Source organism: Petaurus breviceps, unplaced genomic scaffold, assembly GCF_028583685.1.
Source record: "Petaurus breviceps papuanus isolate PSGF00001 unplaced genomic scaffold, PetGlider_PUasm1.0 90994, whole genome shotgun sequence".
Lineage (NCBI taxonomy): Eukaryota > Metazoa > Chordata > Mammalia > Diprotodontia > Petauridae > Petaurus > Petaurus breviceps.
The window spans coordinates 10,014,415-10,031,519 of NW_027187393.1; the positions used below are offsets into that span (position 1 = coordinate 10,014,415).

Consider the following 17,105-nt stretch of genomic DNA (forward strand, 5'->3'; position numbering starts at 1 on the left):
ACCTATCCCCACACATCTCAATGGTCATAGAGCCATTGAATCTTCAGGTCACATGGACAGTGAATGGGAGGGCTGGAATTTGACCTCCCCTCCAATCATCTTCAAATCCAAAACTCCTCCTACCTTATCAGTCTACCTCAGGACCCAGTAACTCATGCTTTTATAGGGCTCTTAGATAATAGTTTTAGAGATGGAAGGAACCTTTGAGGTTATCTTAGTCCAGAAGGGTGAAACATACTGCTCTGAATACTCCAGAGTGCTGATGAATCATATTAAAACATAATTGGGAAATATTTAATTAAATTTTAAAAAATTATAATATAGATAGAGATAATATGTGGCTTTCTAATAAATAGGAAACTTTCAGAGATCTTTATTTTATCTTTTATTTATGGACCCTATTTCTATTTGAATTTGACACCACTGTTCTAGTTCAACCCTCTTATTTCTCAGATAAGGAAACTGAGGCCCAGTGAGATGAAATGATTTATTTAGGGTCACAAAGGGATTAAATACACAGATATTAAGCCAGGGTTAAAGCCTCTATCTTCTGATGCTGAAAAAAAGTCCAGAAAAAAATTTAAAATGTTGACCAATGTCTTTAGTATAAAGACAGCATTAGTTTAGTGGAAAGAACTCTGGCTCTAGGTTCAGATTCCACCTTGAGTGCTTATTAACTCCGGGACCTGGGGCAAGCAATTTAATCTTTCTGGACCTCAGTTTCCTCAACTTTGAAATGGGGCTAGGGACTGGAACAGACAACCTCCAAGGACCACTTTAGCTCTAAATGTATCACTCTATGGTAAGAGAAATATAGGATTATTTTAGAAAAAAAAATCTTTTAAAAAATAAGCAGAATATTTTGATACTCAAAGACTAGTGATCTTCATTCATCTGAAAAATGGCAGCAGATGAAATCATTCCTTCCTCACAATGCCACATGAATGAAGTGGTATGCTTACTGCCTGGGTCTTAACTTGGGACACTTGAATTCAACCATGGCTACCAACCACCACATTTTAGAACTATTTTTCTCAAGCCTGTGCTGACCTGTTCTTAATCAACAAAAAGGTGAGCAGCCTCGGGTATACAGTGCCTGCTCCGAAGACTGTCACGTTGTAAACAGGATAAAAAGGCAGGATCCTGCCCTTTGCAACACTTTGCCCTCCTCCATATTGAAATAGAACTTTCCTTGAAATTATCTCATAGCTTTAAAGCTTAACTAAACATCTGGTTTAATTGTGAGGAATTTGCAAGAAACCACAGACAGGAAGCATAGTTAAAATGAGCAATTTCAGGGCACTTTTTTTTAAAGAAAAAAGAATAAAATTATAAAGCAATTAACCTTTGTTGTAGAACTCTGTCAGAGAAATGGAAAGGCCCATACTGTTGGGTAGAAGAAACAAATTCATGGGAAGAAAAAACATGGATTCATTAATGAATGTTTAAGAAGGAAGCAAGTGACATACTTTTAGAAGATAAGGCAAAAAGGAACTTTTTTTTCCTTGTAAGAAATATTTCCATGGAGATAGAAAAAAGACTTTTTTAAAAAGAAAAATGACTTTTTTGGTCATTTTTGAGCTGTGCTTGAATTTCTGTTGTAGTCTCTATTGTCTGAGCTCTCACTCCCAAGATATGCTAGCCTTTTGGACACTCTCTGCCAATACTGAGGATACACCCTTAAGAAATATTGTGAACCCATTTCAACTCATTCAATAAATGATTGTTAACTGCTATCTACAAAGCTATTAAGTGTGTTCAAAGCACTGTTGTTACCTGGGGTAATCAGAATCACGGAATTATCAAGGTGGAAGGAAGTTCAGTGGCCATCTAGAGTCTAGACCTACTTTTATTTAGGAAGAAAAAAAAAGTCCCCATAACACACCTGAGAAGTAGTCATCCAGTCGTTGCTTAAAGACCTTTGCTGAGATGGAGCCTACTGCCTTCCAGTGCAGTCCATTCCACTGTGGGACAGCTCTGATTGTAAGAAAGTTTCTCTTTTCATCAGGCTTAAATTTTTCCTCTTTGCAAATGTTCTTCTAGTTCAGCCTTCTGGGACCAAGCGAATAAGTCTCATCCATCATCTGCACATTAGTCTTTCAGCTAGGTTAGTGATATGGATGAAATGCTGGATCTAGAGGCAAGAAGACTTGAGTTCAATTCTGGCCTCAGGTACTTACAGCTGTGTGACCCTGGGCATGTCACTTAACTGCTTCTTGCCCCAGTTTCCTCATCTGTAAAATGGGAATAATAATAGCCTCTACTTCCCAAGGTGGTTGAGAGGATCAAATAAGTTAATGGTTGTAAAGTGTTCAGCACAGTGCCTGGCACATAGTAGGTGCTGGATAAATGTTAGCTATCATTGTCTTTAAATACTTGAAGAGAGATCTTTCAATTTACCTGAACTTTGTTTGCAGGCTAGACATCCCTAATTTGGAATAGAGTGCTAGCTCTGGAGTCAGGAGGACCTGAGTTCAAATTCGGCCTCAGACACTTAACACTTAACTAGCCATGTGACCTTGGGCAAGTCACTTAACCCCAATTGCCCTCCAAAAAGCAAAAAAAAAAAAGACATCCCTAATTTGTTTACCTGATTGATCATACTGGTTGCCTTCCTCTGAATGCTCTCCACTTTGTGTAAGAGAAAGCACCCTAGCATACCCACAATGGCCTGCTAGCACAGGTTCTTTTATCTGCTTTACTAAAGGAAAGACAGCTTTAAAAGGGTTAACAATCCTGCTTTAATTACAGAGAAGGAAGTGAGCATATCCAGCTGTCTGAACATAGCAGTATTGCTATACACTTTACATACATCACTAGATCAAGGGAGCATAGACATATGAGCTATCAGGGGGTTCTGAACATATGGCTAATCAGAGTCATGACTGGGAAATCAAAAGATCCTTCTCATGAGTGAACCCCCAAAGCAAAATGCCAACTTCTCAGAACATATAACAAAGACTCAGCCACTGATTGGCTGAATGCCTAAGAGCTTGAAAATCCTCATGCCCCAGCACTTAATTAGAAACTCCTGTAGCCCAGGGCCTGATGAGCTCTGGATCAGGGAACTGTGTGCTTATTAATGGACAGGAAAGATCTTCAAATTCCCTTAACATTGCACCTTGTCAATGGCCTTCCTTAAATGTGGCATCCAGAACCTGTGCCCAGTATTCCAGCTGGGGTCTGACCCCATTGAGTCAATCAGCTCTATCATCTCCTCTTTCCTAGAAGTTGTACAGGCCCATATGACCTGAGATCACGTTAACTTTTTCAAGTTGAAGTATCCCACTATTGACTCACATTGAGGTTGCAGTCTACTGAAGACTCCAGATCTCTTATAGATAGACTCCTACCTCGCCACACATGCCCATCTTATATTGGGGAAATAATTTTCTTGAATTCCCTAAAAACAAGACTTTGTAAACTTTTCCCCTTTACTTCTGTTATTTTTGGTCAGATGCTCCAGTCTGATGAGATCTTGGTATATTCAGAATCATTCAGTGCTTGGTGTCATATGCAGGGTTAGTAAGCAGGTCACCCAGATCTCTGTTCAAGTCATTGATAAAATTGTTAAACAACAAAGGGACAAGCACAGATCTCCCTCCTATATCAGTTTTATACCTTGTCCTGTGAAAATAATATAAAAGGCATTGGTTGGGCAATGAGAATCCAGGGTGCCACCTTGAAGGGTGACAGAGACCCTAGACACTAGTCCCATTGATACGGGGGATAGAGAGGGAAGGGTAGGACCAACCAACTATGAGAATTCTTCTGGAGAAGCTGTTATTTAGAGAGTACAGTAATCAAGATGGGAGAAATTCACCTACTGTTTGGTGAAGGGTAGGACAGATGAGAAACATCCTTTGACCTCAAGACCACGTGTGTCCCTCTAGGTCCTCAAGTGTGGCTCTTTGACAGAATCCAAACTTCACAAAACAAATCCCCTCAATAAAAGGATTTGTTCTATAAAACATGGATTCAGTTGCACCCCAGTCCTAGTTGCTAGTTATTCTTACTAACTACCCTGAAAGAGTTTATAGATTGCTGGGGCAATGCATTTCCAAAAATAAATATGATAAAAGGTAATTTGTGATTAAGATGAAAAAGAGGTGCAGAGGGGGATTTGAGACAGGAGATCCCTTGCAATTGGAGAAATCAGAGAATGAGGGAATGGAGGAGGAAGTAGTGACTGCTGTAGGCCTTGAAAGAAAGGAAAAATTTCAACAGGCAGAGATGAGAAGGGAGAGAGGGCGACCAGACATAAGGAATGTCCTGAGTTCATGCAGAGAAGCAAAGGAAGATAGGACAAAATGAGGGATGGCCCCTTTGTCTAGAACATAGAGTAGTTGAAGGTGAGTGGACTGAATGAAATAAGGGTGGAAGGTTTGATTGGAGTCAAATTATGAGTGCCTGTAAATCTCAGGCTAAAGAATGTGTTATATCCCATATATTAATGGTGTCTTAACTCTTAAGATATACCACATCAATAAAGCATCTTTGGGTTTTACTCAATGTAAGAATATTTATTTACAACACACATACACATGCACATATACATATACGCATATGCATATATACATACATGTGTATATGTATGCATATTTATTACTGTACATGCTATTTAAAGAATAGGATAAAGATGAAATAATGCATTTAAAATATTTTAACTATTATTACAAAATATGTTTTCTCTTATTAAAATATTAGCAGTAATCTATTTTGAAAATCTTGGTTTGGCACTTTGTGCTGCATGGATTCCAAAGTTCAGTTTCTCTCAGTACCTGGTTTTAATGACTGTTTTAAGTAAAGACAATGCCTTGTGAAGATAATGTAGCTCCAAAGTGAAGAAGTCTATCATTGGTTGCCCTTACTGAATGGTTTATTTTCCAGTATCATCTGCCAATTAGGCATAGCTTTTCATTGAAATTTGAGTAGCACGTTTCCACCTTCCCTGGTGGTGGGGGTTGGTGAATGGTCTCTGGGCATTAGGTCTAGGTCACAGGTTTGGAAGGTGGTTATTCTCATTGGGAAGAAGGAGGCATTAAGAGGGCAGGTGGCAAGATATCTAGCTAGGCATTGGTTCCCTGGATATTGATGGCCTTATTCATTTGCTTCTGGGCTATCAGAGGGCTTTGAAGGTGAATCTTGGGCATAGAGCTGCAATCTGAGAGAGGTCTGTGCTTGGCTGCTTGAGCCTGGGACACACTGACAACGATGCTTCTCTCAATCCTGTCTCCTCCTTGTTCCTCCATGGTCACGCCGCTGTACTGGTTCCTCTCCCACGGCTCTCCTTGTTAATTCCTCCTGGGCTGGTACACCCTTCCCTTGTTTGGGGTGGGGGGGGGAAGAGAACAGGGAGAAAGAAGAGCCTGGCAAGAAGCAAGGAGCTCATGCAACGCACTGGCAGAGCACATGTCAGAAAACAGTACGAAGTATGTGCTGCTCCTGCAGTTGGGAGGGAGAACAGGCTGGGTGCCGGGGTCCGAGGCCAGGCAGGAGAGAACACTCTCTGCCTATCTTCTGTGCTCTCCGGCACAGTTCATTGGAGCCAGTGGGGAGGAGAACAGCAGAGGCTGGTATTCACTACTAACTCCCTGAACATTTATGCCACTCTGCATTTTTGATATTTTCTTCCTGCACTTTAATGGATCATCTTGGGCGTATTGAGATTATTGTCATAGGCAATAAGGAGTCACTGAAAATTGTTGAGCAGAGGAATGAGATGTGGTTAGAACTGGGTGTTAGGAATATTAATTTGGCATGTTTGTGAAGGATTGGGGCATCTAGGTGGCACAGAGGATAAAGCTCTGGGCCTAGAGTCTGGAAGACTCATCTTCCTGAGTTCAAATCCAGCCTCAGACACTTACTAGCTGTGTGAACCTAAGCAAGTCACTTCACCCTGTTTGCCTCAGTTTCCTCATCTGTAAATAGACCTGGAGAAGGAAATGGCATACCACTCCAGTATCTTTGCCAAGAAAACGCCAAATGGGGTCATGAAGAGTCAGACACAATTAAAAATGGCTGAACAACAAAATACAAAGGATGGACTAGAAAAGGCAGAGACTAGAGGCATGGAAACCAATTGTCTAGGTCAGTAATATAACACTCAAATAGAAATGTATGGGCCACATATTAGAAAAACACAAGATAACATTATCTATGTTGTATTATATTTTTATTTATTTTGTTAAACATTTCCCAATTATATTTTAATTTGCAAGTTTAATTGGAAAATTTGATGCTTCTGGTGCATGACAAGTGATCAGAGCAATGGACTGTGACAGAATAGAGATGACACAAGAAATATTGTGAAGGTTGAATTAACAAGTCTTGGCAACTGATTGCATATGGGAGCAAAGAAGGGGGAAGAAACAAAGACACCTTTAAGGTTCTGATCCTGAGACAGTGGTGGTCTTAGCCCTTAATACAGTGCCTGGCATAGAACAGGAGCTTAATAAATGCTCATTGACATTACTCTATTTGATCAATAAAAATACGAATGAAAATTAGCGAATGGGGAAGATTTAGGGTTGACAGAATGATCACAAAACTGCTTTTTTGGGAAACCTGTTAAGCTTGAGGTTCCAACAGAATGTTCAGGTAGAGATGTCTAGTGGGGAGTTAGAGATTTAGAGCTATAACTCAGGGCAGGAATAAATCAAGGATTTATTGCAGACTTTTCTCTGAATGTTTGGGCTAATGGAGAGCTAGAGCCAAGGGGCACATGCTTCCAGGCCTCAACAGAAGGAAAGTAAAAACAGTTTTTTTAATGGCCAGTCCTTAGGAAAGGCAAGGATCACTAGACTTGTACCTTGGAGATGTGGGTTCAAAATCTGACTCTGCTATGCCCAAGTTGCATGACTTTATGCAATCCTCATAGACTCTCAAGACTGATAATTCCTCCTCTGTAAAATAAGAAGGTTGGGCTAAATGAGCTTCTTCCAGCCCTAACTTTCTGTGTTTTCATGGCCCTTCCAGTTCTTACATTCTATGTCCTAAGCCCGGTTCCAAGTGAACCATTCTATAGTCTAAGGAATCTTCTACCTCTAGCATTCTGTATTTTAAGATACGTTCCAGCTCAGCGTTATATATTTAAAGGCCAATCCCAGCAAAACCCTCTGATCCTTGTACTATATCATAATGAAGAAATCTATGTAATCCTAGAATATAAATCCTGACAAATGCTTTTAAAAAGGGACCTGCCAGGTCAGCTGAGGGACAGAAGACTAGAGACAAGTAAAGTCCTAGTAAACAAAGACTAAGGAGGGATATGCACCAAACTTTACAGAATCAATATTATCTTATCAGTAGTGCTTCTGAGTATTAGGAAAAGGAGCAGAGAAGGAAATTCTCCAAAACCCCCTTTAAAACCAATCCCCTGAAAGTTCTTGCAGCTTTCTGTTGTTGGCAATAGACCCTGTAAAAAAAAACTGAACCCTCAAAGGACAACTGAGCATTCCTTGAGATATAAATCATATTTACTTTAAAAAGGATGAATAAAATGCACAAGACATAAAAATATAGGATGCTTTGGCGATATAGCTGAGCTCTGTACAAACACGAATCCTAAGTAAAACAGCTTTGTACGAATTGAGAATCCATCATTTAACACCTCCCCCTTTATTCCCCAATATCCAGGTAGTTATTAAATCTGATTAACTCTACCTCCACAATATATCTTATGCCATCTTTTTTTTTGTCATACTCCCATAGCCACCAGTCTGATTCAGACTTTCAGCACCTTTGACCTGGCCAAATCTAACTGTTCCCTCACTGGTTCACCTGCCTCCATTGTCTCCCTCTGCTAATTCGTTCTTCACATAGTTGCCAAATTAATCTTCATAACACATGGATCTGAAAATGTTACTACCTTACTCAAAAACCTTCAGTTGCTCCCAGTTGCTTACAGGATAAAATACAGATGCCTTATCTTGGTAGGTATGGCCATATATTTTCTTCCTGTTACATAAACTCTATCTTTAAAATGCCACTCAGGCTTTAAGTTGGAGATTGGATTGAAATAGGTCTGGCAGTTTTTAGATTTAGTAGGATTATATTCACCTTTCTCATAGCAATAGGTGTGTTTGACATAGCAATATGCCCTGCCCCTACACTTCCAATCACACATAGCCTGAAGGATTTAATTAGGTTGAGATTCTGGTGCGGTAGATAAGATCTCACCAGAATCTTGATGCCAGAAACCAAACCTAGAATCTGTGAGTCACATGAACTCATGGTATACTCTGAGAAAGTATTCTATATTGAAAAGAACTTTGGTAGATTTAGAGTAAGAAAACTTTGGGGGGGTCAGGGGGAGGAGGCATGGATAATGGCTATGCTACTTTCCTTTGTGGCCCTGAGCAAGCCATTTATCCTTCTCTTTGGTCCTCATTTTCCTTCCCTCTAAAAAGAGATGTGGTAGATTAAATGATTTCTTGTTCTTCCACCTCTTAATCATGAGAACCTGTGATAATGGATAAATCTAAACCAATCTGAAGGAAGGAGGGGAAGCAGAGGAGATGGAGAAAGGCATGTCATTTTGTGAGCTGCTCCCAAAATGGAGAAAGGAACACTTAGGGCACCCAGGAATTTAATTCCCTATTTCCTCATGCTGCCTTCTCTCCATTGAATGTCCCCTGTATCAGACAGTGTACCATTAGAGTCAGAGTTACTTATAAATGTTCCAAGGTTAAATTCATGCCAGCTTCTGTTCTGTGTACCCTAGTCAAAGAAAAGAGAATTGTAGATCTAGAAGTTGAAGAGATGCCTTTTCTTATACTCAAGGAAAGTGAGGCCCTAAGAGTTGAATCAACCTGTCAAATATCACATTGGTAATGCCAGATGTGGGATTTGAACTCAGGTCTTATGATGATGGGGACCAGTCAACACTGACTCCTACCTACTTTCACATTAGCTTGTCTAAGTCCCTTATAATGCCTTGGTTTGCACAGAATTTGATGCCAAGACTACAGTTCCTCCTTCACACCCAATTTCATTGCAGATAACAATGGTCCATTGTATCCTTTGAGCCACAAAAAGTTGTCTCTCTGATCTGTTTCACTTTGCCTAGATATAGTAATTGCTGCTCATCTTTCTATAGTGCATTCATCACTATAATCCAGCAAGGTAGATAGGATGAACATTTTCATCCCCATTCTTCAGATTAGCACACTGAAGCTCAGTGATAGAAAGTGACTGGCCTGAGGACATACAATGAGGAAGTTGTCCATTGGAAATTCAGATCTGGTTGTCCTGACATGTCTAGTGATTTTACTCTCTATCCTACTGCCCTTTACTGCACTGAAAAGTACTCGCTCTGTCACCTTTCTTTGATTTCTCAGAAGCTATAGATTAAGGGATGAGGAAGTATCATTGCTGCCTTCCCTCTCACCTAAAGCACTATCATCATCATCATCATCATTATTTAAGTAGTAATAAAATACATAATTGCAAAAGACTCTACATATATAATTTCATTTACTTCTTACACCCTATAAGATAGATGCTATTATCATTCCATTTTACATATGAGAAAAGTGAGAATCTTAGAGATTATGTGACTTGCCAAGAGTCATGCAGCTAGTAAGTGTCTGAAGTTGGGCACCAGTCCAGAACTCTATCCACTCTGCAAACTAGCTTCCTTATTACTCTAAATAGCTTGAAAGTAACAGGGGTTCATATTAGTGCTAGATTCCCTTAGAATTATTGAGACGGGAGGGGCATTGGCATTTTGGAGGATAAGCATTGCTTTGACTCCTACCTTCTCCACATTCCATAGTTCCTGGAGCCGTTCCACTTGAATCCATCCAAGGAGGGCCCTTTGAGGAGAAGATCTATGTCCAGTGGAAACCTCCCAATGAGACCAATGGCCTGATCACACTCTATGAGGTAAGACATGCCCAGGTGGTAAAGAGCCCTTTGAAGGAACTTTCCAGGGAGGTATGTTAGCACTGACTTGCCAGGCTTCATGTGATACAACCTGCTGTGAGAATCCAGACAGTATGTGTTCCAAATAATCAGTGTGTAATGGTGGACACATCTCTGTGACTGTGGAGGAAGAACAGAGCTTTGAAGGACACGGCAGGTGGAGACTTCGGGTTAGTCAGAAATATTCTTAAGTTTCCCTTTGACTACCCAAGAGCCCCCTAAGGGGACTGAGGGAAGCTCCCTCACTCCTGCCTTCCCATTTCTGCTTGTTGAAACCCTGCCACTCTATAATTCTAGGTCCTATTTAAATGTCACTTCTCCACAGGAGCATGAAGCCTTCTACCACCTCTACCCCCCACTAGCTGGAAATGAATTTTCCTTCCTTGGATGTCTTACCGGACCTTGTTTTATACCTTAGCACCATTAGGTCATTCCTGAACTACCTCAGTCAATGAAGGGCAAGGGACAAGAGGGCATGTTGTATGACTGAGGGGAACATTGTAAAATCTAAACATATGTCAAGGGATGTCTCAAAAAACACATTTTAATAAATGAAATTAAACAAATTAGATTTTTACAATTAGCTTCCAATGCTTATTCCCTCAGAAAATTGCCAGTATAATTGTTCTCTCCTGTACTCAAAGAGCTTATCTCAGTACAGGCAGAGAGAAATGGCAAATTGGAAACGAGAGGAGATTCTCTGACTCTGCAGTCCCACCACTCTTCCACAATAAGAGACTGGAAACAGGGTGGTAGAAGTGTCAGAGGAGAAAAGGGCTCATATGGGAAAGATTTTACAAAGATAAAAATCTAAATGACTTGACAATGTATTGGATGACTAGATGGAGGTGGAGGTTAGCAGTGAGGCAGAAGGAGAAGTTGAGGACAGTGTATGATTTGCAAGCCTGGGTAACTGGGAGAATGGTGATATATTCAAAAGTAATACAAGAGCAGAGAGTTTGAGGGAGAAGATAGTAAGTTCAGATTTGAACAAGGAGAGGAGAATGATAGTCTCAAAGGCTGCAGAGAGGTCAAGAAGAATGAAGTTTTTTTAAAGGCCATTAGATTTGACAATTGGAAATTTAGATCATTGGCAACTTTGGAGGGAGCAGTTTCAGTTGAATGATGAGGTGGGAAGCTGGACTGCAGAGAGTTTAGAAGAGAGAGAGAGGAAAAGGGAGTGGAGGCATCAGTTATAAATCAGCCTTCTCAAGTCTAGCCATAAAATAAGGGAGAAATATAGGACAGTATCTAGTGAGGATGGATAGAACAAATGGGAAGTTTTGAGGATGGGGGAGACATGGGCATGCTTATAAGCAAACAAACAGGAGAGGTTGATGATCAACAAGAGAACAGGGATGATAGAGGAGAAGACAGGTTGAAATGGGATCAGTTAGAGGAGTGAAGGAGGAGATGGTGGCAGACGACATCTAAGGGAAGCGAGATGAGAAAGAGAAGAGAAAAGGAAACTCTCACCAAATGCCCTCAGTTGTTTTTATTCAATGAAGCATAAGGCAAGGTTCTCAGCAGAAAGGGTGGGGAGAAAAAGGGACCATGTGAGATTTGAGGAAGGATCAAAAGGTTTGAAAAAATCACAAAGTGGAATAGTAAGTCTAGGATCTTGCAAGGTACAAAACAAGGTCTGGTAAGACATCCAAGGAAGGAAAATTCATTTCCAGCTAGTGGGGGTAGAGGTGGTAGAAGGCTTCATGCTCCTGTGGAGAAGTGACATTTAAACAGGACTTAGAATTATAGAGTGGCAGGGTTTCAACAAGCAGAAATGGGAAGGCAGGAAAGGGAGGACATTCCAGGCATGAGTAACGGTGAAAACAATGGCATGAAGGCAGGAGAGACTAATTCTGTGAAACAGTGAGCAGGCCACTCTGAACAGAGCACAGAGTAAGTACAAGAAAGGAAATAGTGTGAGAAGAATCTTGTTCCTAGCCGAGAATGAGCTAGCACTCATTTGCTAAAACTTGACTCTTACCTGGGCAGAAAATTTTCTGCAGTGAGAGAAAAACTTGTAAAGGAGCTGGTGTTAGAAGTCTTTCATTTTCAAACCAGGCATGAGGTCTGCCAATATCCAGAGCACAGATTGTCAGCGTCTGAAAGGTGCAGTGGGATTAATGCAGCAACTTCACACATCTGGAAGCTTGATATTCCAAAGAGGCTCCTATTACAAGTGATTTTGGCTTGGTCACTTCAGCTTAGCCCCAAGAGAATGTCTGCCCATTAGGAAGCTGCTATCCCATATGTTATTATTCATGTTCTGATTTGCACTCAGTTTCCCTGAGCTAGCAGCATAGAACTGGCAGTTTTAGTCATTTAAAATATGGTGATCAAAACCAGAGTTCAAATCCTAGACCTGTCATTTCCCTGATATGATGAGACTCACTCTACCACTGCTGGCCAGCACCGTCTTTGCAACTTATATTTTAAGAGAGTTGCCAGATCACTGACAGTTTTAGTCACTTGTTCAAGGTCACCCTACCATTGAGTCAGGGTAAGGGCTTGAATGCAGATTTTCCTGGTTTGGAAGTCAGTTCTCTATCTATTATACTGTACTGCCTCTCATGTATTATGAGAAGGTAGGTTAACCAGATGACTATTACCTATTCCTAGTGATTTACATTAGCAGACATGATATTTCCAGAAAGAATTGAGACAGAATTACTAAAGACAATAAAGGCTTGTGGGAAAAACGAAGAATCCTGAGAACACAGGTGGTGTTTTTAATCACTGTTGCTGATTAAAGGCAAAGGCTTCAGAAGAAAAAGACAGACATGGGGAGTGAAAAGCCAGTTAAGAGGATGGTTTCTGAGAAGAGGATTTAGACTTTCAGATGAAAGAATAAAATATATAAGAATGACATGCTCCTGGCCAGAGATGGAGTGCACCTACCAAGAGCTGATAAGAATGTGTTTGCTTGTAGTCTAGCCAAATCTTATCAAAAGGACCTTTTAACTAAAAAGGAAAGAGAAAGGATAAAACTGTCATTGCACCAAGCTACATTCTGTAGACAACAGCAGTGGTGTAGAAAGAGGAATAGCAGAAGAGACACCTGGAACAATATACAAGCAGCAAAACCAAAGAATGGAGGCAAGAATTTTAAAAAGACAAATGAATGGCCATAGAGATCTTAACAAAAAATGCATAAAGACTAGGTAACAAGCAAGGTGAATGGAAGATCCTAAAGGAAGAAGGTCACATATCACTGAGACTTGATGAGATGAGACTCATGACTAGAATATCATGCTGGAAGGCCATTTACCTTATTCAGGAGAATCAGGATAGATAAAAATGGGATGTATAGTAGCATCATATATGAGAAGATATATCAGTATGGAAAAATCCAAGAACTTGGGCAGGAGAACATGGTGAAGAAGATAAATGGAGACAAAAACAGAAGCCATATTGTCATTGTAGTATACTAGAGACCACTGGGGGCAGATACGTGTTGCAGTGAATAGAACACCAGGCCTAGAGTCAGGAAGACCTGAGTTCACATGTGCCCCCAGAAACTTACTAGCTGGGTGACCATGGGCAAGCCACTTAATCCTGTTTGCCTCAGTTTCCACATCTGTCAAATGAATTGGAAAAAGGAAAAGGCAATCCACTCCAGTATCTCTGCCAAGAAAACCCCAAATGGGGTAGGACATGACTGAAAAACGACTGAACAACAATATGACATTCTTCTAGACAGAATGAAGAGATATTGGTCAAGTGGCACTGCAGTAAGTTAGACTTGGAAATGGTTTATTATACATACCCAAAGAATAGTAATCAGTGGTTTGACTTATCCTCAAAAGAACGTGTGTAGTGCAGGACCTCTGGGATCTAAGCTTGTTACTTTGTATTTTTGTAAAAAGTGTTGCCTAATTAATAGATGTCATGCTTTTCAGGTTTTCAGAAGACACATAGATAAGTCAAGTAAAGACGCAATTATTAATCAATTACTATGTTCCTGAAGCCTAGAGAGGAATGAGGGAGTGAACATGGCTCCCCTTAAAAATGGGAGTTTCAGAAGGAACTGACCAGTTAGAGAAGGAGACTGTAGGAATATTCCAAGGCAAAAAGGCTGCTAGAATGTGGTAGAATAAGAATTCCAGAAGGTCAAGAATGGCACCCAGAGAGGAAGTAAAAAGAGGAGAAATAATTCATTTTATGACAGAATTCTCAAAGTTTTGAGAGAATGAACAAAAAGACTGAATATAATGAGATGAAATTTTATACTGTTAAATGTAAAAACTTCCCCATGGGTTCAAAAAATCATCTTCATAAGTACAATATGAGGGATACAGGACTGAAAAGTAGTTCACGTGAAAAAAGATCTTTGGGTTTTGTGAACTTCGTGCTAAAAAATCTTTGCATAAAGATGATTTTGCTGGAAGTGGTGAACAAGAACTATGGGTTCATCATGTTTCAAAGGATTCTGTATGTCAGAACTTGACAGATGTTTTTGTTGAACTTATCTGGGAGGAACCATTGAAAGAGACAAAAGATTAGTAAGTAGATACATATAGGAGCCATGTGATGAAAGGAAAAGTATCGGGGCAGCCAGGTGGTGCAGTGAGTAAGAGTGCCGGCTCCTGCGTCGGGATTGGTTCGAGCTTCAGATACTTGGCACCCACACAAAATAACTGACCATGTGAGCTTCAGCAAGTTACTTAACCCCAATTTCTTTAAAAACAATAAAGAAAGGAAAAGTATCTGACAAAATCTATAATGAAGTGCTTATGGACAAGATGGACATGTATCGACTAGATGATAGTACAGTTAAGGTAGACTGAAGTGAAACACAAAAGTTATTAATGGATCAATGGCATCTTGGAAAGAGGTCTCTACTTGAGTGCCCCAGAGATATGTCCTGGGCTTTATACTATTCAACATTATCATCAGTAACTTCAGCGAAAGCATGTATTATGTATTTACCAAGTTTATAGATAATATAATTACAGAAGGTATAACTAATACATTAATCACAGAGACAGGGTCCAAAAAGATCATGATAGCCTAGAACTATGGGCCTGATAAAAAATATGAAATGTAATTGGGATAAATTTTTAAAAATTAAAAAAATGGCACAAAAACAAAATGGTAGAGACATAGTTAAGCATCTATTCAAATGAAAAGTATTTGGGTTCTAGTAAATTTATAAGCTCTGAATGAGTCAGTAGTATAATATATGTAGTTCAGAGAAAAGAGTGCTAGATTCAGAGTCAGATTACTATGTGAGTTGAAATTCAAATCCTGCCACTTTATCTCTGTGACCTTGGGCAATCAATTAACTTTCCTCAAAACCTCAGTTTCTTTTCTGCAAAATGAGGAGCTTAAGCTAGATGACTTCATAGACCGTTTCCAGATCTAAATGTGTGACTCTATGATCATCATATATGGTATCTGAAAAAAAAAGCTATTTCAATCTTGGGTTGCATTAATAGGGGCATGTTGTTGCAATGGTAATGTAATTTGAATCTGAAGACCCTTTTTGTATTGGTAAGTAAGCAGATACTTAGCACTTAGTAACTAATCAAACCTCTGTGAAAGGAACAGAAGGTATGAGCTCCTGTTCCTGATGTAACAGGAAGGGGTTGGCTGAAACAGGAAGGAGCTAACACTGTGTATATATAAGAAAAGCCCCAGAGAGATGCAGTCAGAATTTCTTCAGACAAGAATCTAGTGGCAGCAGCTACAGAAGAGAGAATCAAGAACTGAGCCAGAATTTCCTGAGAACTTGTGGTGGTAGAGCTTCTTTTGAACAGGAGCCAGGAGCCCCCTCCCCCCAGGTTGGATAAGGTGATTCTGATTTTTGAATGAGCTGCAGAAGACTAAGGAAGCATGACCAGGATGCAGTGACTTTGGCTATTTATGGCTTGGTTGAGCTTTGAATTCCTGGGAGCAGAAATTGTGAAGGATTTGAGATGGACTGGACCCTGTGAACTTCATTGTGGAGCAGGACCTACCAGAAGAGCTGGACAGGGAACTGGGAACTGTCTGCCATTGAACCAGGTGACAGTCTGGTGAATCCAGGTAGAATCTGGGACCATGAAAGGGGATCCAGGGAATCTGAGAACCATCCCCAAGTCAAGATAGAAAGACCTCTCTGTGGGTACTGAGTAATGATGAAATTGTAGTTTACTAGTGACCTAGGGGTGGAGGGTTTGTGTATTCTCTAATGATTGTACTAAGTGATTAATTATACTTAGTAATTGATTGCTAAATAAGTGACTGAGTTAAATTAGTGTGCCCTATGAGTGAAAGACTTTGAATAAGTGACTGAGTTAACTTAGTTGCCCCATGAGTGAAAGACTTTGACTATTGTACTTTGAGATGATTGTTCTTTGTTCCAAATATTGTTACCACTTTGGTGAAAGCTATGTGGCCATTTTAATGATAAGCTGTTGAGAATACTATATTGTGATTTTCTGTGATTAGTGGAAACATTGTGAATGCTGTACCTTGATTTACTGTGAATGTTTTGCTCTGATTTGTTATGGGATAAATAGAGTGTTTGCTGTACTGTGTAATCAGAACCTTTAAAGCAGTTCACAGTAGCAGTACTCTGGAAAGCTCCTCATGCATGGCATTACAATTGTCCAGAAACAAAGGAAGGGGCAGTTACATTCTTTGTTCTGATTGTGTCTAGAGTGTTCAGTTCTAGGTGCCACATTTTTGGAAGGATGCTGGTAAACTTGAGTGAGGACAGAGAAGGAGAGTGACAAGGATCATGAGAGGATCATAGGTAGGCACAGGAATCTGTATCTACTCAGCCTTTGCTATTGCTATAGGTGTGCCTGTGGAGAGGACCAGAGCCTAGTCTCTAGGAAGATCAACTAAAGAAATAGGGTATTTAACCTGGAGAAGAGAAGATTTAGACAAGTCAAGTATTTGCAAGGTCAGCTTGGGAAAGAAAAATTTGACTTGGTCTCCTTTACTCCAAAGGGCAAAACTAGCAGTCATGAGTTGAAGTTGCAAATGCATAACTTTTGGTTCAGTGTAAAGATAAACTTCCTAACAATTAGAGTTTTCTAAAAGTGGAAGAGGATGCTTTGGGAGATGGTGTCTATTGGGAACTGATGGTTTTATGGGGTCAAAAGGAGAAAGTGTGAAAAAGGATAGAACTTGCTGTGTTGAAGTGGGGAAGGGGTTGTCAGAGGAGTAGATGGGGTCTGCTTTTC

General features: G+C 40.1%; 1 protein-coding gene across 3 annotated transcripts in view; it reads left to right on the forward strand.

The window, feature by feature from the left end:
• PTPRT (protein tyrosine phosphatase receptor type T) overlaps positions 1-17,105 on the forward strand; it is a 1,346,273-nt gene that overhangs the window by 967,512 nt on the left and 361,656 nt on the right. For all 3 annotated transcript variants that reach the window (XM_069077714.1, XM_069077712.1, XM_069077713.1), the window contains exon 9: positions 9,779-9,888. In XM_069077714.1, the coding sequence (XP_068933815.1) occupies positions 9,779-9,888 (110 nt within the window). The remainder of the gene's footprint in view (positions 1-9,778; positions 9,889-17,105) is intronic.